This window comes from Martes martes (assembly GCF_963455335.1).
Source record: "Martes martes genome assembly, chromosome: 8".
NCBI lineage: Eukaryota > Metazoa > Chordata > Mammalia > Carnivora > Mustelidae > Martes > Martes martes.
The window spans coordinates 131842905-131865932 of NC_137895.1; the positions used below are offsets into that span (position 1 = coordinate 131842905).

Genomic DNA, 23028 nt, shown 5'->3' on the forward strand with positions numbered 1-23028 from the left:
AGAAAGTGCGTCACATGGTTAACTTGGAGAATGACTGACTCCAACTCTCATCCAACAATTTTCATTACAACTGGTCTACGGGATCGAAATTTACCTTATACAAGGAAAGTTAGTTATTTTAAATTTATTTTAATTATAGTTAATTTTATTATTTTTTAGGGAGAGAGAGTGCACAGCAACCAGGGTGGGGGGATCAGAAGGAGACAGAGAGAGAGAATCTTAACCGGGCTCCATGCTACATGCACAGCCTGACGCAGGGGCTCCATTTTAACAACCCCTGAGATCAGGACCTGGGCTGAAAACAGCTGACCTGACATTTAAGCGACTGAGCCACCCAGGCGTCCCCAAGGCAAGTTAGTTATTAACTTGACAAACAACAGACACAGAAGAGGCAAGCATATATTCAAAGATAGTATAAATGTATAAAAACAAGATGTAAAACAGAACCACACTTAGCCTGAACCAGTGGCTGACAACTCTTTCTCTGTCCCCCTGCATTGAAGGGACACAGCATAATTTGAATGACAATGGCTAATGCCTCAGCAACAGAAGAAGGGCTTATAAACAATTTGCAAACCTCTCAGGTGTTCTTTTTTTTTTTTTTTTAAGATTTTATTTATTTGACAGACAGAAATAGACAGAGAGGCAGGCAGAGAGAGAGGAAGGGAAGCAGGCTCCCCGCTGAGCAGAAAGCAGGATGCGGGGCTCGATCCCAGGACCCTGAGATCATGACCTGAGCCAAAGGCAGAGGCTTTAACCCACTGAATATTCTTTGCTTCCTCATGATACACATTCTCCTCCAACCTATATCCCAACCCCCATAACCCACCCCCGGTCCCAGTCGAGAATCACACTCATTCCAAGAATGAAGGCAAAATACGGAGTTTATTCAGTTGATCTGACCAATTACGTCGGATGAAAGTGTTGGTTTCATTGGCCTGATGTAAAAATATACTGCAAGTGGGGATACTCGCATATTCACAATGTTAAAAATATAGGTATAGGTAAGAAAGATTCATGGAGGCATTTGATATAAAACATACACAGTATGCTATATCAATACACAAAGGCTTGGAAGGAAGTAGAGTCAGAAGAGTTACAAAAGTAGCATCATTGAGAATTTAGAAATGTTTCCATTTTTCTTACAGGTCACATTCTCATCCTTCGGGATGTACAGAAATTATGTGGTTTACACAGTTTTATCCACATTCAAAACATCATGTTTTAAATGGTTTAAGCATAGCATATACAGTACAAAATGTTTCCATAGGAACATAACAGAACCTGTCACTAGTGGCCCACTGTCAGATGGCCCCTAAATGAACAGCCATTTTTAAGACACGAATCCAGCTTATTGCTTTAATATTCAAGTTGTTCTATTCACCCAACATATAAGGACTTTAATTTACACTAGAACCTACCTACAAAGGCTCAAGGAGTTATCATATAATATACACCAATATACACAAAACAACTATTCTGAGTTAAATGAAGTTCCCACACTTAAATCAGAACCAAGAACAGTAATTTCAGGCTAAGACATTATCCTCATGATCTGTAATCTTGACATTTTGAGCAAAGTGCGCAGTGAATGGAATCAGCCACCAGAAATGATCCTTCTATGAACTCGCAACTTCCTTTGAATCGGTCACACCACCTGAGACATGAGAACCTTTAGACCTGGGGGCTACCAAGGCAGCTTCCCGAATCAAACCCAGGGGAGCCACGTGGAGTCACATTCATGGATCACAGGAGCCCACATTGCCCGCTGACGGATGGCACGATTCAGTATACAGAGCCCCGGCTTCGAGTCCACATAACCAGCTTCCAGGAGCTCAATGCTGAGTCTTAGTTACTCAGAGCAAATGACGCCATCGATCAGCCATATTCTAGGGTTGGTGGACCCCGTACAAGGTTGAAATAGCCAGCCAGGGCACCCAGGTCTATGTAGAGAGAACGCTGCCTCCTCAGCATCTCCGATTCCTCAGTACTTCCTGTGCATGAAGAATCTGGAAAGGGAAACATTGAAAAAAAAAAACAAAACAATGAATGACCAGGTAACATGCTCCATAATAAACACCTGTTTCTTCTGGGGGGAAAAAACAACAACTAACCTTGGCCCTAATCAAATAGCCTTTCAAGCTATGGTTTTATTAAAAACCTGCAGACTTAGAGTTACAGACTGCGGGCTAGTTTATGTACTCTGACATAGACGAAAGGGTTCGAAAAAGGTCAATGATGACAAGAAATTAACTAGAAATTCTGGTGTATTTTCCAACATCCCAGATGGTTCTCTTCAAATACAGAAACGTCAGAGAAGAAGAGGATGAAATGCAAATAAACATTCCAGGCTTGACATCTGGGTTTGGACCTAAATGGATTAAGAATGCCACAGATTTTAGTAATAAAAATAGAAACCCTCTCGTGCATATTCAATGTTCCTGGAATGTGCACTGACTTTCCTATGTGGGAAAGATTCAGAGCTGGCAAAGAGACTTGAAGCAGAGGAAGGCAAAAATGCAAGTTGACTTCAAACTCAGTATTTTATCTGTGCAGAGCAGCGCCCTGGTGTCTCCAACCAAGGACTGGCGTGGCTTACTGTAATTGAATGAAACGGAACCCTGTTCAGAACCGACAAGCGGGACTGCCAGGCCTGATTTGTTTTTAAAGGCAAAAGATACTCCCTGGTGCAAAAAGCAAGTAAGAGGCAATTTTTAAGGACTGTTGTTACCTGCGTTTGCCCTGAAACATGTTGTGATTTGCTGGCCAATTAGCTGTTTTTTTGTTTTGTTTTGTTTTGTTTTGTTTTAATGCTTTTGCTAAAGTTCTTGCTGAAATTTCTCGGAAAACTTATGGCACTCAAGAATGCCTTCGTGAAAGATGTCAGAAGGATGAGGTAGATGGAAAAAGAAGGGAAGCAGGGGGCAATGCCCACAGCAGGTGTCCATACCCGCTATGTTCTCCGGAAGCTCCAGCTCCTTTCTACTCAGCAGCCTCTTCCGCTCAAAGAGGGCAGAGTCCAGACTCTGACAGCGTGGCTGATCCTCTCTGGGGGGGTTCAGGGCATCATGTTTGAGCAGGTCAGCTGCACTCGGTCGGTGATTGGGGTTCCTCTCCAAGGCAGCCTCTATCAGCAATCTCATGCCAGGACTGCAGTCATCGGCGATATCTTCCAACGGAGGTGCCTGTTTGTGGATCTAGCAATACACCAGCTCTCTTAGCACCAACCGTACAGAAATACACCCTCACCAGTTCAAGCGTTCTAGTGAACAAGACCTGGAAAGTCATTTGTTTCCCACTACACACCCTGCAGTGAAAATGGTCATACCTGTCCACAAGTTTCCCTTTAATTTTGTAAGCACCCCGAGCGAAACCCATCCTTTGGGTTAATGATGTTCAAGGGTCAGGGCTGCTGTAAGGGGGAGGGATCCGCCCTTTGATCTCTCGATGGTAAAACGGAAGTTGCACGTTTCATTAAGTCTAGTCTGGCTTGGGGATCTATAATCTTGTATCTCCTCTCCAGAAGTGTTCAAAGAACATAGCTTCTCTGGCTCAGAGACTGATGCCACTCAGATTCTCCTAAGGGGCATCTTATGAGTCACGAATAACAGAAGAGCATAGAATCTTTGCCCCACGCACATTTCAGCGAATTCCGACTGCAACAGCCATGCCTTCCTTGCAGGAATGGGACTTGCCTCCCCGTGGGGAGAACTTTCAGCTTCGCCCCATGAGTCACGAGTTCACACGATCCCACTCGGCTGTGTTACAAAAGGGACAGCAGCCCTCCCGAGCAGGGGGAGCTCCCCCGCATCCTCAGCGCTGGCTGACCCCCACTTACTATGTACAGGTAGGAGGGATAGGCTGAGCGAGGGTAGCGCTTCACCCAAGGTGGGGTGCCCGTCTGCATATGGATGAGCGTGGCTCCCAGGCTGTAGATGTCCGCTTTGGTCGAATGACCTCTGCAGAGGATCACCTCTGGGCTCATGTAAATCTAAAAAAGAAGCAGAAGCCATCAGTCTGACTCTCCCCCACCTGTCTGGGTGTCCATCTCCCTCATCCAGTTCTGGAAGCTGGCACACCCGCCTTCACTGTATTTACAGGACGTTTCAGCGCCTCAGGAGACCATGTCCCTGCTGCTCTCCCGGAAGCTAGGGAAAGGGACACAGACAGCCCTGGGGGAGGTGGGAGGCACTTTCACCCGAGGCGTCCCTGCAGCCTCGTGAAGAACACCATTTTTCCACATACTGGACACAGAGACAGCCCCGGCAGCCGAGAGCCGGCAGCCGAGAACCCACCTGGGACCCCCTACACGTGCATCAAGGCTCTGGAAGGCACCGACCCAGGCTTAACTTCTCTATTAAAACATCAATTCTAGGTGCCTGGGTGGCTCAGTCAGTTAAGCGTCTGCCTTGAGCTCAGGTCACGATGCCAGGGTCCTGGGATCGAGTCCCACGTGGGGCTCCCTGCTGACCCGGGAGCCTGCCTCTCCCTCTGTCCCTCCCTCCCACTCATGCACACATGAGCCCACGCGCTCTCGCAAAACTAAATAAAAACCTTTTAAAAAATACCAATTCTTTTCAATATTTAAATGGACACTACAAATACACTTCTTCACTTCAGGTTTGTCATTAAATTGCCAAATCCCTAACTATCTGCAGTGATAAAAGGTGGCAGAGATCCCCGGTGTAGTAACACCGATCACATGGGAGAGAAGCACTTAGAGTGGAATGTTTTAGAAGTGGTCCTAATTGGTCAATTATACAAACTACTTCTTATTTCTACCTCCCACGTGGCCTGGTGGCTCACTATTAAACACATGCCATTTTAACCACGTGTAGGTTCTGTTTGGTTTCATGCTGGAGAAGCAGGACAAGTTTCAGAAATAGCTTCTCTAGGAAGTCTTTGCTTGTAAACATAAAAAAGAAAAGTAAACAAATGCCAACCAATGATCCGTATTTATGGCTGGTACAGAGACGTACAGTAAGTGGTTAAAATCCTAATTATCAATATTTAACATTAAGAAATGTTTATGCTGTCCATCATTTGACTATGGAAAAAGGGATAAGTGTTCCTGGAATATATTTCCGAGTCAATACGTAAAAAAACTGGCTTACAAAAACTGGGAAAATGTCCCAGTTTCCCCATCCTAACCATATTCAACACCTTCCTCCAACACCCTTGCTGGCTGGCTTGCTTTGGTTCCCTTGCTCATTCTGTCTCACCAAACAGGCTCAGCTGAGCTCCTTGTTCTCAAACATTTCCTGAAGTGAACACAGAGCATTTGGGTCCCGACAGACGTTCTTACTAAATATAGTCACAAAGTTAAACAACAAATGCATCGGGAAGGATTAGCTGTCAATAGAGGAAGTTTATCTCCTCCTTGCTTGCTTGCCTTCTTAAGCAAAGATCAGGCAAAGTATTTACGGTCGGTGTAACCCACTCTGCACACAGCATTCTGGAGGATTCTGGGGACCGTATATTTGGGGATGCAGTGTCCTGCATACCTGGGGACGTGGCTGCTTGCCCCCCAACCCCAGCCAGGTCCCCCAACACCCCAGGGCTCAGAACCCTGGCTTCTGCAGGCTCTACACGAGCCAGAGCAGCGGGCATGGTGTTCGAGAACTTTTGGGGTTGGCTGACTGCAAGCATGAAAAAGGCCCAGTAGGAACCATGCGAGGCTCTCTGGGACCTGCACAGCCTCGGGCCCAGGCACCAGAGCAGGGGAAACTATACATCCGTCCGGGGGAGTCAAAGCACTTCACCTCTCAACACATTTATTAGAAAGGTGTTGCGTGTGTGCAAACACACTTGCATGGATTACATGTTAACTTGTATCAAGGAAGCCCAAACACAGACTCAGAAGAAACTGGGAACTTTTAAAAAAGAACCACACTATAAAAATAATTCTAGGGGCGCCTGGGTGCCTCAGTCAGTTCAGCATCTGACTTTTGATTTCAGCTCAGGTCATGATCTGACGGTCATGAGATCGAGCCCCACATCAGGCTCCACAGTAGGTGGGGAGCCTGCTGAAGATTCTCTCTTTCCCTCTCCCTCTGCCCCTCTACCCCACTCCCCCTCACTTAAAAAAAAAAAAGATCTATTCTAATTAGTTATTTACATTCATTATTTATTCATTCTCTGTATGATGTAATTAAAAACCAATACATTAAATATAAACCAGATTAACCCTGTGCTTATATTGTATGGTTACAATCTAATGTTCTGAATGTGAATGCCGGGAGAGAGATCACACAGAGGGAACCAGAGTTCGCACTTGGAATCAGATGTCACCTACACCCCTGTAGCAGCCAAGTGATCAAGTTCCAGTGGGAAGTAAATCTCCGTGGTTGACTTTGACTAACAGCATCTTACTGGCTCTTTAAACAGGAAGAGTTAAAACAAACTTGCTGAAAGCCTTCAATGGTGATTTCACAACCTTGCTCATTAGCAAACTTGGACTTGGGAGCGCCATACAGACAGTAAACGCAGGCTGATTCGGAAAAAGTTTGTCAATCTTAACATTCAAGTCAGTTTAGCACTTTGTAAAAAGCAATTCACATTTGCTGAGAATAACTCAGTCCAAATGCTATTTAGGAATAAACACTATGTTATCATCTCATACTCAAGCACACACTCTCTTTCTGGTAGACAGTCCTAGGGAGGGCATTTCTTGGTCCAGCCATTGCAAAATGTTCGATTTGATCACACTGCCGGGAAGAGAAAGGTATTTTCTCTCTTTAATACCATAAATAGTTTGTTTCTCAAACTGGCTCCAGGAAAAAGGGTAGAATGTCACATATCTGAACTTCGGACTAATGCCAAAATATGCTGAAACATTTTCCAAAAAAAACATGTCTGAAGCATTAAGTCTTATTAGATTTTGTGCTTCGGTGAAGTAGTCTTAAGATCTGGGGACTAAAACATTCTTTTTAAGAAGTCTACAGTTCTCTCTTCTAGAAATCATTCTGCTCAAAGACAACTATCAAGGGTCCTCCCTCAAGCCTTTTCCAGAATAACTTTAGTAATATCAGCAATTTCTTCCGCTTCCCAGGAGAGCTCGAGAGAGTTAAGAAAAAGCTGATACAACCTTGGTTTCCAGCGATGATTATTTGTTTTTTTGTTTTTGTTCTGAAATTGGGTTCGGTGCAATATACCTACGAGCTAGGCTAAGGGCTTGGTTGAACACGAAGACTGACCTGGTACTCTTTTCTTTTTTTTAATTGTATTTATTTAATTGAGGGAGAGAGAGTATAAGCAGGGGGAGGGGCAGAGGGACAAGCAGACCCATCGCTGAGCAAAGAGCCCAACTTGGGACTTGATCCCAGGACCCTGGGATCATGACCTGAGCCGAAGTCAGACGCTTAACCTACTGAGCCATGCAGGTGCCTCCTGACCTGGTAATCTTAAGGCAAAGGCTCAGCCAAGTGCCCTCTCTCCATCTGCTGCGGGCACTTAGAGCAGAGAGAGGGCATGGGGCTGGCAGGCTCTGATAATTAAGAGTGGGCCAAGGAGGCAGTTTCCACCCCTATTTGCCTTCCCAGTTGCATCCAACCCCATGCCAATCATAATCTACTATGAACTTAACTGTTGCTTTTTTAATAATTCAGGTAAATTTAAAATAGGTCCTCTCACCAAAGAGTGGGGGTTGCTAACATACCACCAAGGGTACAGTCTTTGTTGGCCCTGGCCAGTGCTCACTCCATCCCTGATTCCCCCAACAGCCTGACAGATAGTGATGCTTGACTGATGCTTCTATATGAATCCACCATTCAGCCCAATCAGGTGTATGTGAAATTAAATGTATTATTTGAAAGCCCATGAAAGCCCTTGCAATCTCATTTATACTCAGAGAAGTTTTTGGTTTGGTTTGGTTTTTGCTTCACAAATGAATTAAATATTAGAGCTAGTTTATATCTTTAAATACAATTTATCTGTGCCATAATAAATTTGAGGTTTATTATAGGCTCTCTATAATTAAAGATAAGCCTAAAAGGTTGTTGGTCCTAAACATATATTATGAACAACTATGACAATTATGACTAATTGAACCAAAACATATTCTTATGTTATATTAAGAATGTAACATAAGAACTATGTTATATTATATACACATAAAATATGTAAAGATATATTATATAAGAATATACATAACATACATTTATACTAAGAATATATACATTAGTTATATTAAGAAGTTACATAGTAGTTAGAATTCAGACTCCAAAGAAAACTGGTTTAAGTCCCAGATCTGGCACTAGCTAAGTAACTTTGGGCACTTTATTTGAACTTCTTCAAGCTTATTTCCTTATTGTAAATAATAGAATTTGCCTATGATAACAGTATTTACTGATAATAGGGTTGTAACAAGGATTAAATAATATAATGCATTTAAAATGCTAAAATTAGTACTTGGCACAGAGCAAGTGCTCATTAACTACGTTTCAATGATAATAACATTTGATGCAATGGTTTTCCTCCCCTTTATTGTCCTTTCTGCAATCACACCAGAACATTTTTTAATTTTACTCTTAAAGAGACAGTGACCTTTCCTGTGGGAATAGAATTACCTCTGTTCCGCGAAGGTCCTTAGGAAAGTAGACATCTTCAGTCATTTGAACACTTAGGCCAAAATCCACCAAAACAGCTTTTGTAGACATGAAGACAATGTTGCTAGCTATAAAAAGAGGACATTTCTTTAGGATAAAATTGTCTGTATACCCATAAATAAAATAAAAACATCATCTAAAATGATGAGCCCCGAACCAGAATAGACTGAAATGTGCTCCCTACTGAGATGACTACATTCTATCAAGAGGAGGGTTAATCCGGGTGAGAATTCACGTGAAAAGCGCTTCAGATGTGCCAAGAACGCAGCCAATGTGGGCGTAAATGTTGGCACGCAATAATAACGCTCGAGAGACAATGGCCAAGTCATGGAAGCAACCTAAGGGTCCACAACGGACGAGTGGAGAAAGAAAATATGATGTCTGTGTATACGCATATACAAGAGACTATTATTCAGTCATGAAAAAGGGTGGAGTTCTGCCTTTTGCAACAAGATGGATGAAACCTGGAAGATCTAAGTGAAATCACTGAGATAAGTGAGGCAGAGGAAGAGGAATACTTTGTGTAATCTAGAACAACAAAACTCATAGAGAACAGATCATGGTTACCAGGGGCTGGGGGGTGGGGGACGTGGGGGAATGCAGTCATGGCGTACAAACTGCCAGCAATAAGATGAACGAGTTTGGGGGGATATAATACACAGCACAGTGACTATAGTTAATAACATTATATTATATATCTGGAAGTAGCTGAGAGAGTAGATTTGAAAAGTTCTCCCCCTCCCTACACACACAATTATAACTATGTGAATGATGGATGTGTTAACTAATCCGGTTAGAGCAATAATTTTGCAATACACACCTACAGCAAATCATTACATCACACACCTTAAACTTACACAAGGTTAAGCCAGTTATAGCTCAACAAAGCTGGAAAAAACATTATCATGCTCGCAAGCTGGACTTTCAAATTCTAAAGTAAAAGCCTATTATTATTGTGCCACTTTCCTATTATTGTGCCACTTTATTTTATTCCTAAAATAAAAAAAAGTAAAATACCCATTTTTTTTTTTAAAAAGTAAAGGTTTTGTCAGTTCAATGTAGCATTGACTATGAAGGGGTTGGTCGTGGGTCTTTGCTGTGTGTTTCCCACCATCTCTTACTCCTAGAAAGCAGTCAGTGAAGCCTTGTTTAATGAATTATTACCAAAGCGGTATTCAGAATGAAAAGGTTATTTGTTTCTCAAAAACTATGCAACTCTGTGTGTGTTTTAAAGTATATTTATTAATGACTTAGGAACAAGGGCATAGCCAGTCCTTAACAGATGTGTGGCTGTAATCGTCCACAATTGGATAATCACCCTTCCTCATGACTTCGAAAGCTTTCGTGATCCCGTTTGGTGCTGAAACATGTTTCAGGAGCACAGGGGAGGAAGGTGGAAAGCGCTTGAGGGCAGCGGTCCTCCCCAGCACCAAGGATCCTCAGACTGAAGAGAGGAACCCATCTGCCTCTTGTTTAGCTCATCTCTAAGCCAAAAAGCTTACAGATCCAAAGGTAACTTACGTTTAATGTCATGATGAATCACTTTCTTTGAGTGTAGAAAATCGAGTCCCTTGAGGACATGCTTTGTGACCCAAATAATCTCAAATTCCCTCATTGGTCCACAGCTCTCCAGTTTCTCGAGAACAGACCCTCCCTCGCCGGCTTCCATAAAGAGGTGCACAGTTTCACCCCAGAGCACAGCGCCATATAACTCAGCAATGTTCTCGTGCCGGAAGCAGGCCTGGATTTCCACATCAGACGGCTTAAATTGATCTACGGGGATCTAGAACACAAACATACCAGTAAGATTCTAGACAAAAATATATATGAGATAGGTCAACTCACAAACCATAGGGCAGATAAATGCCTTTGAGGATATCGTGATCTGCATGAAACTATGCTGCCAAGTTAAAATGCGGCCCAAACCCGCTTTTACATGATGTCAGCGTTAGGTAAATGGTTCCAAATCAGAACAAAATATAAAATATTATCATTTAGAATGAAGCAATCCAATCAAAGAATCATTTACAATTGAATCAAAAGAGAGATCATTTCCCATCTATTTCACATGTATTTTCTACGGCACCTAGACTTTAGGTTGTCTTTTCAATATTTCCATTTGTCGTGAAATAATATTATGTCTTTGGACCCCAGTTCATGCTCTGACAATGCATTTAAAATCTATTCTAAGGAAAATAAAAAAATCGATAATAAAGAAAGAAGTAGATCTTTCAGTGCAGATAGATATGGAATGTCTCCAAAATAAGATATCAGATAAAGAAAGCAAGATACGGAAGTACATGTATTATGCTCCCATTTGTAAAAATCTCTTAATCTATACATAACACATGTCCATAGAAATTTTCTGGAAAGATGTATAAGAATTCATTCACAGTAGTTGCCTCAAGGAAAGGGATCTCATTCTTCAACCTACATGCTTTTGAATATGCTAGGGGGGTTGTTAATCATCTTACATGGTTTTCTTTTCAAGAAAAAAAAATACAGTTTAAAAATTAAATGTAAGTACTCAGGGAAAACAAACCCACAAAGGTATTTTTCCATGCCTTTTGTGATGAAACTGTAAAATAGGAGATTTTGGTTCTAAGATCTTTCTAGAATGTCACTAGATTCTTTTAAAAGAATTGGAATATGTCTCTTCTAAATGAAAGCTTCAAATGGCTTATTATAATATCTCCTTGTTTTCTTTTGATAACAGATACTCTGGCAAATATTTATAAAGGAACAAATGAGGCCAATACATTGTTGCTCTTTTTTTTTTAATTCCAATAACATAGACTAAGGCCAGATTCAGCAAATCCAAAGGGAATTTATTTTCTTGCACTCTTAAAAATCTTTACAGTGAAACAGACATACTAAAAAGCGTAAAACTATTTACATAGCAAACCCAACGAATTTTCAACTGAACACAGCATCACCACCATCTAGATCAAGAAACAAAACTCCACTGGCCCCCCAGAAACCCCTTCCTGACCTCTGCCAGTAGGTGCAAGGGCACCTACTTCCACTAGCACGGATTCGTTTCGCCTATTGAGGGCCTGCACAGAAGTGGAATCTCACAGAGTAGATCTTACTTGGGATCTGGCTGTTGGGGCTTAACATATAGTGATGAGCTTTATCTCCATTATTACAACGGTAAACCATTTTTTCTCTTCACTGTAGAGCATCCCACTATGTAAGTATACCACACCGTAACATGTGGAGAATTTCCAGTTTGGGACGATGACAAAGACTGCTATGATGAACAGTCTCGCACATAGCCTTTGGTGAGCACGCGTGCGCGCTTCTTGGGTGTGTGCCCACGCGAGTGGACCTGCTGGGTCACAGGGTATGTACGTGTCCAGCATGGACAGTCTTGCAAAGCAGGGATGTCTCAGCAATAAGAAGAGATGGGGTCTTTGCAATAATTGGTCTATTTACACGCAATCCTTGCATCTATGGTCTGCAAAGGCTGCAGCTTTCCCAGGTTCAGCTCCTCTGCCTGGCTCCCTCCCCCGTGGGTGGGATTAAAGGAGGTGCACACAGGTCTGCTCCTGCAGGGAGAGCGCCCCTCCATCCCACCCTGCCCCAAGAGGGATGATGTTATCCAAGCTCCTGCTAAAGAAGCCAGCAACGTTTTCTTTTTTATCGAGGCAAACTCGATTAAAACCAACTACGCACTTAAACAGACATGGGGGCTGAGCAGCCCCAGGGAGCAAGCAAATCAACAAAGGAAAAAGAAGAAGAAAGATATTTTTGGACAGGGTGCTCTTTCTTACATAAGATCCGGCCAAATGGTAGCCACCTTTGAGTAAAGCAAGCCAACAAGGGCCACAATGCCAAACATATACAAACAGGATGTCTGGTATAAAGTACGCACCAATTTACACGCCATTCTTTTCTTAGTCTTTATATCTTGGGCTAAGTACACTTTTCCAAAGGCCCCCCGAGGTATGAAATCAGAGCCGATATTCCGATAAGTCAGCTTCCAAGGGATGAGGAGAACATCAGAGTCTATCTGATAGCGTCCATTCTGGGGAGTGATTACCTACAACAAAACAAACAGGCAGGAGGGTGAGAATTTCAGCAAACTTCTCTTTTAAGACCCGCCCTCCAGAAACTGGTTACTTTAGATCAGAAAGACACACCTTCAGAGATTGGTTACTTTAGATCACATTCCTCCAGGCCGTGTTTGAAATTAATGTCACTGTTGCGTAATCCTAACAGTGTAGAGACTATATTTAGAGTTTCAGCAAGCCAGAGAAAGCATGTAACAGAAACAGGTCCCTGGTCAGACCTGATCGTATTTCCACCTCTGGGTGAGTAATTAATTGTCAAAATTTTAAAAATTATTTATCTAAGGGAGCGTGACTACCGTGACCAAAAGTCTGAAAATAAAGATTGCATAAATATAAACTGTGAGGGCAAGTTGACTTGTCTCCAATTAAAATGCGCTAACCTGTTAGTCCGCATAGCTATTACTCACACATGACCGCATAGAGAGAGAGCGAGCGTGGAAATAAACTGATGATCGTAGAGGATTCTGGAAAATAAGGTGTTATGCCAGAGCTATGAGTTGACAGTACTACATCAATACAGTAAGGGGCAGAATTATTTCACATCTACTTGCTCGCATGGTATTTTCCGAGCGCAAAAAAGCACCAGGCGCTGTGTCTAGAGGGCAGCTCTGAACAAGAGAGAGGTGACATTTCACCTCTGAGAGCTCCCAAACAGGCCAGCACTTGGAACAAGAGGTTTCAAAAACAAGTTGACTCAAAAATTAAAAGACGTGTATCCCGGGAGCAGTGTGGCTGCTTTTGTTCCAAACTCAACAAACCGGACATTTAAGGTCTGTGTATTTTACTGCATGTGAAGTAGACCTCAATTTTAAAAGAGTAAAAAAAAAAAAAAAAAAAAAAAAAATTACAAGGATGGATAATTATAATGATAAATATGAAAATAAATGAATAGATATGTTGTTATGAGTTATAACCTGTAGCACATGCCTAAAATATGTCTAAAATGTTCTCTCGAGGGGAACTGGGATTCAAAAACACAAGGTTTTCCTCCATGTAATCAGCAATATTACGACTTCAGATTATGAATTTGGGAACCGTGAAACTATGCAACTGACACTAAAGCTATTTCAAGCGCAGAAGAGGCCGAAGGGGAATGCAGACCACATGGGACAAGAATGAACACCCGATTCCTCGGCAGATGTGCGGGCCCCTCATCGGGCCACTGCTGCCGGAATAGTTGTCATCGTCCCAGGGTTATTCATTTGGGCTCCAGGACTGCTCATCTGAGCTGTCCCCTGCAAACAGATGCATGTGCTCTTAGTCAGGGAACAAGCAGGGGACAACTCCAGCCCTTGGAGACGTGAAGTCACTGCATTTATTTATTAAAAAGATTTTATTTTTATTTATTTGACATAGACAGATCACAAGTAGGCAGAGAAGCACGCAGAGAGAGAGGAGGAAGCAGGCTCGATCCCAGGACTCTGGGATCATGACCTGAGCCGAAGGCAGAGGCTTTAACCCAGGTGGCCCAGTCACTGCATTTAAAATGAAGTATTTACCGAGCACTCCCCTGGGCCAGCTCCCGCATGGAGCAGGAAAATGAAGAAGCACGGCGCAGGGTCTTGGCTTCCTGGAAATATGACCTCCATTCAAGAAGTGTGTCACCTCAAGTTACTGGAGGCCTCTTTTAACAGCACGCAAAGAACGCGGTAAATGTAGTCCCTTGCCACATTTAGACAGAGCCATGCCCACAGCACCCGACTGTACAAGCTCATCACCTCATTCTTGTTACTTTGTTATCAAATATATACATTTCCCATTTTGCCTCGGCTCCGGCTAGCCACTCGTGTTTCCTCCGTGAAAGCTTTACTCTTGTCCCACTCAACCTGTGACAGCCCCGTCCGACCCCAGGGATCAAGAAGAGTCATATAGCGGCCATACACGGAGTGCTAATTAGAAGGCAGGCACTGTGCTCGGCACTCATCAAGACCTCCCAGTGATCCTGGGAGGGAAGCACTACTTTTATCTCCACTTTACAGATGAGGAAACTGGTTTCAAGAGGTTAAGTAATTCACTAGACAATGACAAAGGCAGGATTCGAACTCAGGTCTGTCTGACCCCACAGCCATAGCTCCTGCGTGCCTTCTATCTTCCCAAAGACAGGAATGAAAGCTCGCCCAGGATCGAAAGCCAGTTACTAAAAGCCTACATTTTCAAGTCACTCAGCCCCTCACCCTTCACCTCTTTCAATGGGATACTGCAAGTTCCTTCACCGTGTTTGACCAGCTCTTGTTCCGGGGACCGTCCTCCAAAGGCAGGTTCTCCCTTGACGATGGGGCCCAACGCATACAGTGTGATATGTGAGCCCAGACTAGTCAGCACCTCTGCAAAGTCCCCGGTTCCTCCCCCTGGCCATAGAGACCTTCCCTCTTTGGATTTGCAATGTTTTTTTCCCCCCTTTCTTCTTCTTTTAGTGGCCCTACCAAATAATCCTATGGAACTCTATGCCACTCATGCCTGCCAATTCTCCAGCTTAACCAAAGCCACCATCAAGTGCAGATGTTATAAGCACGCTTTTGATTCCCTTCTCCAGACTAGTGACACTAGACACTGCTGGGTGCAGCAGCAGACCTTGAGAAAAATTGTTAGGTACTTCATTAGGAATAAAGTCCATCAGGAACCTGTATGATAGAGCTGCTAGACACAGATACAACCTTGGGCTACATTAAAAAAGGCACGATTATCTAAAACGAAGGTAAAGGTGTCTCTTTCCTACTCTGCTGGTCACATACAAATAAACTGCCATGTTCAAGTTCGGGGCTGTAAGGCAGGCACTGACCCAGGCTGGAGTTCAAAGGGTACGGCCCAGGTAGAGGATGAAAGTTAACCCTCCAGTAAGCGACAAGTAGCAGACACAACGAGAAGTGTTTGTGACAGAAGCGAGAAGATGCGGGGAACATGCAGGTCTTAAAATATTGGGAAGACCGTCCTAAGGAAGGAGAGTAACAATTGTTTATAACAACGACTACCACAATGGCTTGTATTCTTTCAACACTCACTCTGCATAAACAGGTCCCATGCATGATTTGTCCCACACAGCAGCTCCAGAGAGTGAGTGCTAGAATGTGACCCATTTTACAGATGAGTAAACTGAGCCGTGGATGGGTGAGTAGCCCAAAGTCTCCCAGCTAATCCATCTCAGAGCTGAAATACATACCCAGGCACCATAATTCATGGGCCTGAATTCTCACACTACTCAACATTCATACATTCTTTTTTTTTTTAAAGATTTTATTTATTTATTTGACAGAGAGAGATCACAAGTAGGCAGAGAGGCAGGCAGAGAGAGAGAAGGAAGCAGGCTCCCTGCCGAGCAGAGAGCCCGATGTGGGGCTCGATCCCAGGACCCTGGGATCATGACCTGAGCCGAAGGCAGAGGCTTTAACCCACTGAGCCACCCAGGCACCCCACATCCATACATTCTTATGGCCAAGAAGTAGGACTAGAGCGAAGGAGAGTCAGAGATGGATTTTAGTACATTACTCTTAAGGGAGGACCTTACTGCAATCAGAATTGGCTAAATATGAAATGAAATGCCCCAGTATGTGATAAACGCTTTGTCACAGATTTTCAGGCAGAGACCAAAATGTTCCAACAACAATTGGATATGGTGATCGGGTTATGTAAGCATCAGACAGAGGGCTTGACTCAATCAATCTTTAAGGTTTTTTCCAACCCTGAGAAGCCAGGACTCCATGACTAACCCCTGAGGAACAGCATTCCCATATCTCACACCCGTATCTATGAACGAGCCCTTTGGGGCCCTTCGGCTCCCCATCTAATCACCAATGAGTTCAGCGTGTGTAACCTATTTTTGGTTATTCATTCCCCACTCCGGGTATGAATCGGTCTAGAGTGTAAGTAACTCATAGCACTCTCACACTGAGCAATGCCTAGAGTGGTCTCTTAAAGTTTCTTCCCCAGGTCCAGCTGGATGTTGGTAGAATCTTTATCAGATACTATTTTTAGAAAAAGAGCACACATTTGCATACACGTGCAGACCAGCATTTTACATGCCTATGCTAAGGGATAGTTTTGTAATTCCTGATCCTCCACCCTGTCTAACTAGCTCCACGGGCATTATGGTTGTTGGATGCCAGGAGCACACCAGGTCTCTCTGCCCCTGGGCCTTCGCACATGCTGTTCTCTTCATCGGGAAGACTCTCCACTCTCCATCCCCTTTATCTGGCAGACTCCAACTCAACAGCTCAGGCATCAACTCCTTTTAGGAGCCTCTCTGGCAGTCTCTCTTCCCTACTGGCCACGTGAGGTGTCCTGCCTGAGCATTCCCCCAGCAATCAGGGTGTAGTTGTATTAGGGAGTAGCACACCGCATTATAATTGTCTGTTTACTTGCCTCAGGCCTTCACCAGAAGACTCTTCCATGCCGGGTCCGTAGCACCTGGAAAAGTACCCGATATACGGTCGCTATCTGACCTACGTCTAGCAAGTGAGTGGGTGAAGACTTGAATGAAGGCATTTGGTGCATATACAGATGCACTTTATAGATCAAATTTACCTTGGAACCAGTGTGTCTTCTGGTAATGAGCAATCCTCTTTTTATTTTTTATTTTTTATTTTTTATTTTTTTTAAGATTTTTTATTTAATTATTTGACAGACAGAGATCACAAGTAGGCAGAGAGACAGGCAGAGAGAGAGAGAGAGAGGAAGAAGCAGGCTCCCTGCTAAGCAGAGAGCCCGATGTGGGGCTTGATCCCAGGACCCTGGGATCATGACCTGAGCTGAAGGCAGAGGCTTTAACCCACTGAGCCACCCAGGCGCCCCAGCAATCCTCTTTTTAAAGCAGAGAGACAGACAGCAGCAAACGAAGCCCAGAATGGAAAAATCTTCATTGGGTCTCAGGGGGAGGGCCACAGGAAGACAAAGGGCTCAAACACAGGATTGGTTCCAAGGAGAGCCCCATGTGAGGATGAATGGGAGCCAAAAGCAAACCAGGCCTCCTTCATCATCTTGTCTCAGACTGCCAAAGACCAAACGTGGCAAGTCATGATTCCTACGACATTATGTACAAAGCATGGGCCTGGCGCAGGTTACTTGCCGTCATGGGATGTACCTGATTTTTAAGCTTAGTGACAGAAAAGTCAACCACAGCCCCGAGAGTCATCAACCACCAGGATGATTTGCCCAGTGGGGCACGGTCTACATTCCTGCGGGTTTTGAGGTTCTCCTGTTATTTCATTCTGGTTGTAAATCTTCTTGCTTGATACTCTTCAACATTTTTAAATTAAAAATCTTTTTTTAAAGTTTTAAAGATCCCTGCTTTTATATGTTCTATTCTTATATTTTTCTCCTGAGTACATGTTTATTCACTTACAGAGCATGGACTCCAAGGCGGAGACTGACACCATTTTACTCCTAGTCTTTGCTGATAAAATTTCCACTTCTTTATAATGTCTTTGTTTCTCTCCTTTGCATTGTCTTTTTTTTTTTTTTAACTCCAAAACCTTTAGGAAGCTATTTCTTTGTATTCCTTATAATTTTCCTGAATCTCTTCTGTACATTCCCAGTAAAGTTTTATGGCCCATCTCTCATCAGTCTGATGGGTCAAGGGAAATGTACACAAATTTCTACATATTTACAAGCAAAAATATTTTGATTACCTGCATGTGTTCCTTTAAAATACCCATTTTAATAAATACACATGTGAGGAAAAAAACACAAAAGAAAGAAAAATACATCAACAATTGTTTCTCATTATAGGTCATTTTTAACCAAAGTTCTCCAGCTCTATTTTAGTTAAGAAAATCAGGTAGGGCTCCTCGTTCAATATTACTTCCATGTATAAGAAGAAATTATACTCTCAAGGTAAAGTACTTGGTCAACTACTAAACACAGTTTGGTATATCCAGACCAAAGCAAGTCATGCAGCTATGCAAAATGTGGCCTTGCTCCAAACTGAGCTGGACCTAAACACAACTGGCTTCTAACAAAACAATTTACCACATAGCTGACCTAAATTACTGTGTTGTTTTCAACTGAATGAATGTACCATGTAAAAAAAAAAAAAATTAAGTACTTTGTCCAGATTCTAATTGTTCAGCACTGACCCTCTCCCTACATTAGCCATTTGACCCACAGATGCACCAAAAGAAAAGGAGTCACTTCCATCAACAAGCACATTTTGCAAGTTACTACCTCCTCCTTTGCAAAAAGTCCCTTTTAAAAGATTAGCCGACCTCTAACCAACACCTACATTGACCTCTGACACATTAAAACTGTCAGAATCCCAGGCACACCCAAACACATCATCTGATCAACTATTGTGACAATGTGTTGTCACAATATTTTGGATTATTTGCATACTTGGTATGACTAAGGAAGTATCTCATTTGTCATTCATACTTTGCCAATTAAAGAGAGTGAATCTGTGCATAGCTATTTACTGCCTGCAAACTAGATTTCTGCAAGAACTGAAGTTAGGGGGCACCTGAGTGGCTCAGTGGGTTAAGCCTCTGCCTTGGGCTCAGGCCCTGAAATCAGGGTCCTGGGATGGAGCCTCCCCCTGTTGGGCTCTCTGCTCAGTGGGGAGCCTGCTTCCCCCCCTCCCCCCACCTGCCTTTCTGCCTACTTGTGATCTTTGTCTGTCAAATAAATAAATAAACTCTTAAAAAAAAACTTAAGAACTGAAGTTAGCCAGTATTAATATTGCGGCATTCCAAGATGGGACAAGAAAAGAGCAAAAAATCCAGCTTTCAAAAAGTATTGATTAAAGATAAAGTATGATTCCCCTCTCAGACGAAGGATCCTCATTAAGTCTTCTTCTGCCTACCCTAGGAATAAGCCATGTAATGAATTGTTAAGTTAAAAGACGTTCTTCGTAATTACCTATTTGTACACTGTCACTGACATATAGAAAAGACTCTTTAAGTGGAACTTGGAATGAAGACCTTTTTGGCATCTTTAACAGGGAGGTGATTCTGACAGATACTGTGTTTTCACAAGTCGTACCTGGTAGCCCGTCTAAACCAAGTTTAATTGCCCCCTCTGCATTACACAAAGCTGCAGGAGTAAAGCTAAACACGCAGCACTCAACGGGTCAGGGAAAAAAAAAAACATACCATGTTTAATAAAATCCCCGATTCCTGCGGTCGGCGTCCATAAAAACGCTTTGCGGTGTTGGATATGTGGTTTGCGAAGGCCAGCAAGTCCTCCACTGTTCCGTATCTGACAGATGACAACAAAGGCACCTCCTGGCCACTGAGCAGCAGAGACTCTGAACGCTCCTCATTCTCATTACTGTCTTGACACATGGTCATGAGACTGGGCTCGTAAACCGCTGGCTCTTCGCTGGTGTAAAGATTCTCCATAATGTCTATCACATCGGACACGTTCAAGTGTTTAATTAATAAATCGATCTCGTCTTTGTTGTCACTGCCAGTGCTCATGTACTCCATCACTGTTATGCTTTCTAGAGAATCTGCAAAAGAAAAGACAAACACTTAAAGTTACCCTGTTTGTATCTGCCTGTATGATCAGTGGGAAACTGACAACAGTGGCTTGGGAACGGGCTTCCGTTTATAAAATAAGGGCTCTGTGTCAACAGTGTGTGTAAATTCAAGTTGACAGATGGTGAAGAAAGGGGCCTTAGATAACCGTTAGTTCCGACGTTCCCTTTGCAGAAGGGAAACCTGAGATCCAGGGAGCTGACTCCTTACTCACTCACTGAGCTGGTGGCTTCGGCTGTAGCCACTGAAAACAAACTTTCACTTAACATAAACACAAATAAGAGCCGCTTAGAAAGCTGAGGAGCTGAGGCTCCTGCCCCTTGACAGCTCCCAACCCTACTGCTCCCCCCCAAGAGGGCAACCCTCCCCACAGAGGCTTGTCTGTGGCTTCCTTGCCCTGGGTGACTTTACAAAAAAAAAGAACCTTTTACTGGGGTGCCCAGGGGGGCTGAGTCAGTTAAGCAGCTGCCTTCAGCTCAGGCCCATGACCCCCGGGTCCCCACACTAGGGCTCCCTGCTCAGTGGGGAGTCTGCTTCTCCCTCTCCCTCTGCTGCTCCCCACCGCTCAGGCTCTCTCTCAAATAAACAGACAAAAATCTTAAAAAAAAAAACACTTTTTTTAAAAATAAAGAAAAAGAACTCTTTTATCAAATTCAGGAGCTAACTTGCAAATCAAATTCAGGCCCTAGAGCCAAAAGCCTGTAAAATGCATTGGAATCTAAGTAAAGGGAAGATGATAGGTCAAGTTTCAGGAATAATTCTGATGCAAATAAGTTAAACTGCTCTTTTAGACCGGGGGACCGCAAGCCTCAAATCTTCCTGCCAGCTACCTGTGAGAAAGGGGAAGGTTCTTTTAGCCTGTGAATCAGCTGTCTCCTCCTGAGACTAGAATTCTTTAATAGTACAAAGCATGTATCTCAAAAACCCAAGAAAGTATATGTAATATTTAGATCAATCACCTTCTCGAAGTTGTGGTATTACAAAGAGGCCAGGACAGCCGAATCCATCCTAAGCAAGGCACGGGAAAGGCCGGCTAAGCTCACTGTACTAGCCAACACTGTGTGTTAGTTCTTGTGTGCAAATCAGGCGCTCCGGCTTGGGATCCGTAAATGAGAAAAAGAAGGTAAACCCGGGGTAATAAAATGATGCTGTTTGTTGCTCAGGATTTTAGAAATATTCCATTGCAGAGGATTAAAGATAAAGGGATTTAAGATATCTAAGAGAATTCAGAGGCAGGAACATCTACTTAAACTACTGAGCTCCTGAAAGCCTTTCTGATAGATGCTTCTGGTTCTTCAAAGCACAAACTTTTAACACATTCGATACTCAGTGCCCAAAGCCACAGGGCCTCCATCGAAGGAGCTCAAGTACAAAGCTCCAGGAAATGTTCCACTGTGGGGGTGGGAGGGGGCGGGAGAAGGGGGACACCTACTCCTCTCCTGATGCCACCATGCCAACTTTGGCCTCTGAGCCCATTTCTTTTCTTTCTTTCTTTTTTTTTTTAAGATTTTATTTATTTATTTGACAGAGATCACAAGTAGGCAGAGAGGTGGGGGGGGGGTGTGGGGAGGAGCAGGCTCCCTGCTGATCAGAGAGCCTGATGCAAGGCTCCATCCCATGACCCGAGCCAAAGGCAGAGGCTTAACCCCCTGAGCCACCCAGGCGCCCTGCTCTGAGCCCATTTCATCTGAGAAAAGCCTGGGGGCAATCTAGTGACACTGTTCACTTACTTGATTTCCTGGTGGACAAGCTGTGTCCCCAGGAAGCACACTACCTCACACGCTGCAGTCTGATATTCCTTCTCTACTAAGGCGGCTTGGGCCAGACTCCCAGTCCCCTCCTTCACTGCCTACAGGATCCCGGGCGGGCACCTTACCCACTCTGTACGTCGATTTCCCCTATCTGTGAAATGGAAGCAGAACAGCACCTACCTCATAAGGCGGTTGTGAGGTTTAAAGAAGTTCAGGTGTGTAAGGTGTCTGGTGCAGATTCAAAACACTCTGGCATCTCTAGTCGCCGGTGTGTGCGCAACACACAGAAGTACTGAGTCACACTCCTGGCTTTGCAGATACTGCCTGGGCCTCCTTTCTTATCTGCAAATCGGTTGTGGCTACCTGTCCCCTGGGCTTCTTCACATTAAGGTTGTAAAGGCTGTTTCCAGAACAAGAGACAAAGACAAAAAGGCAAAAACCTCTGAAATGCTTCACTAGCTGTTAACCACAGTCACATCTAGACAGCAAAGGAAGCTCTGCTCACAGATCTCCTGTGTCTCTGAGGGAGACTATGATTTGGACTCCTGGAGTCTTGAGTTAGGAAAGAAATTGCTTAGGTTCGAGGAGGAACATTCTACTCTGCTTTCATTGGGCCATTCAGTTGCAGTTTCTGCTTGTAGAATTTGCTGAGAAAAGGAAGTTAAAACAAAACCAGCCGGATGGAGGACTCCACTGGCTGAAAAGTTCCAAGGTTCCAGGACTTAGCTAATGGCTGGCTGGAGAGAAAATAAAGTTCCCAGGAGTAACATGACTCAAGAAAGAAAAAAAAAAAAGCCCACACAGTTTACCGGTCAGCTGATCCAGAGAGGAAAGACAGGTTTTGATTTTCAAGTTCTGCAGAAAATCTGGAGCATTTATATGTGAAGCCTAAGAGGTCTGAATGCACACACCCCTAAGTTTTGTGCCCAGGGAAATGGGGAGGAAGGAAGGAGCAGCGGGGAGAGGGAGAGGGGAGGAGGGAGGAGAAGGGAGGGAGGCAGGAGAGGCGGAGGAGTGTAGGACACTGATGCTAGGGATAATTCCTTAGCAACAGCAGGGCTCCTGTCACGCAAATCAGTATACCCCAGCCACCCTGATGACCAGTCCTTCTGGTCATTCTAAATGTCCC

The 23028-nt window shown here is 43.7% G+C and overlaps 1 protein-coding gene across 1 annotated transcript; it reads right to left on the reverse strand.

Annotated features, from left to right (window-relative positions):
• Nucleotides 1–866: 866 nt before the first annotated feature.
• MAP3K8 (mitogen-activated protein kinase kinase kinase 8) lies at nt 867–22299 on the reverse strand. The gene is made up of 8 exons (XM_080810524.1): nt 22080–22299; nt 19762–20120; nt 12484–12651; nt 10128–10389; nt 8568–8674; nt 3839–3991; nt 2951–3197; nt 867–2009 (listed from the first exon to the last, which is right to left on the reverse strand). Exons 2-8 carry the CDS (start codon nt 20095–20097, stop codon nt 1879–1881), a joined length of 1404 nt encoding a protein of 467 aa, XP_080666650.1. The 5' UTR covers nt 20098–20120; nt 22080–22299; the 3' UTR covers nt 867–1878.
• Between the last annotated feature and the right edge of the window lie 729 nt (nt 22300–23028).

Bases quoted from the DNA above. Each gene is read 5' to 3' on its own strand.
- MAP3K8 (XM_080810524.1), bottom strand. From the start codon at position 20,097: ATGGAGTACATGAGCACTGGCAGTGACAACAAAGACGAGATCGATTTA. The intron at 10,390-12,483 runs GTGCGTACTTTA...TTTGTGTTCTAG, and splicing joins AAAGAATGGCGTGTAAATTG to ATCCCCGTAGATCAATTTAA. The intron at 3,198-3,838 runs GTAAGTGGGGGT...GTGTATTGCTAG, and splicing joins ATCCCTCCTACCTGTACATA to ATCCACAAACAGGCACCTCC.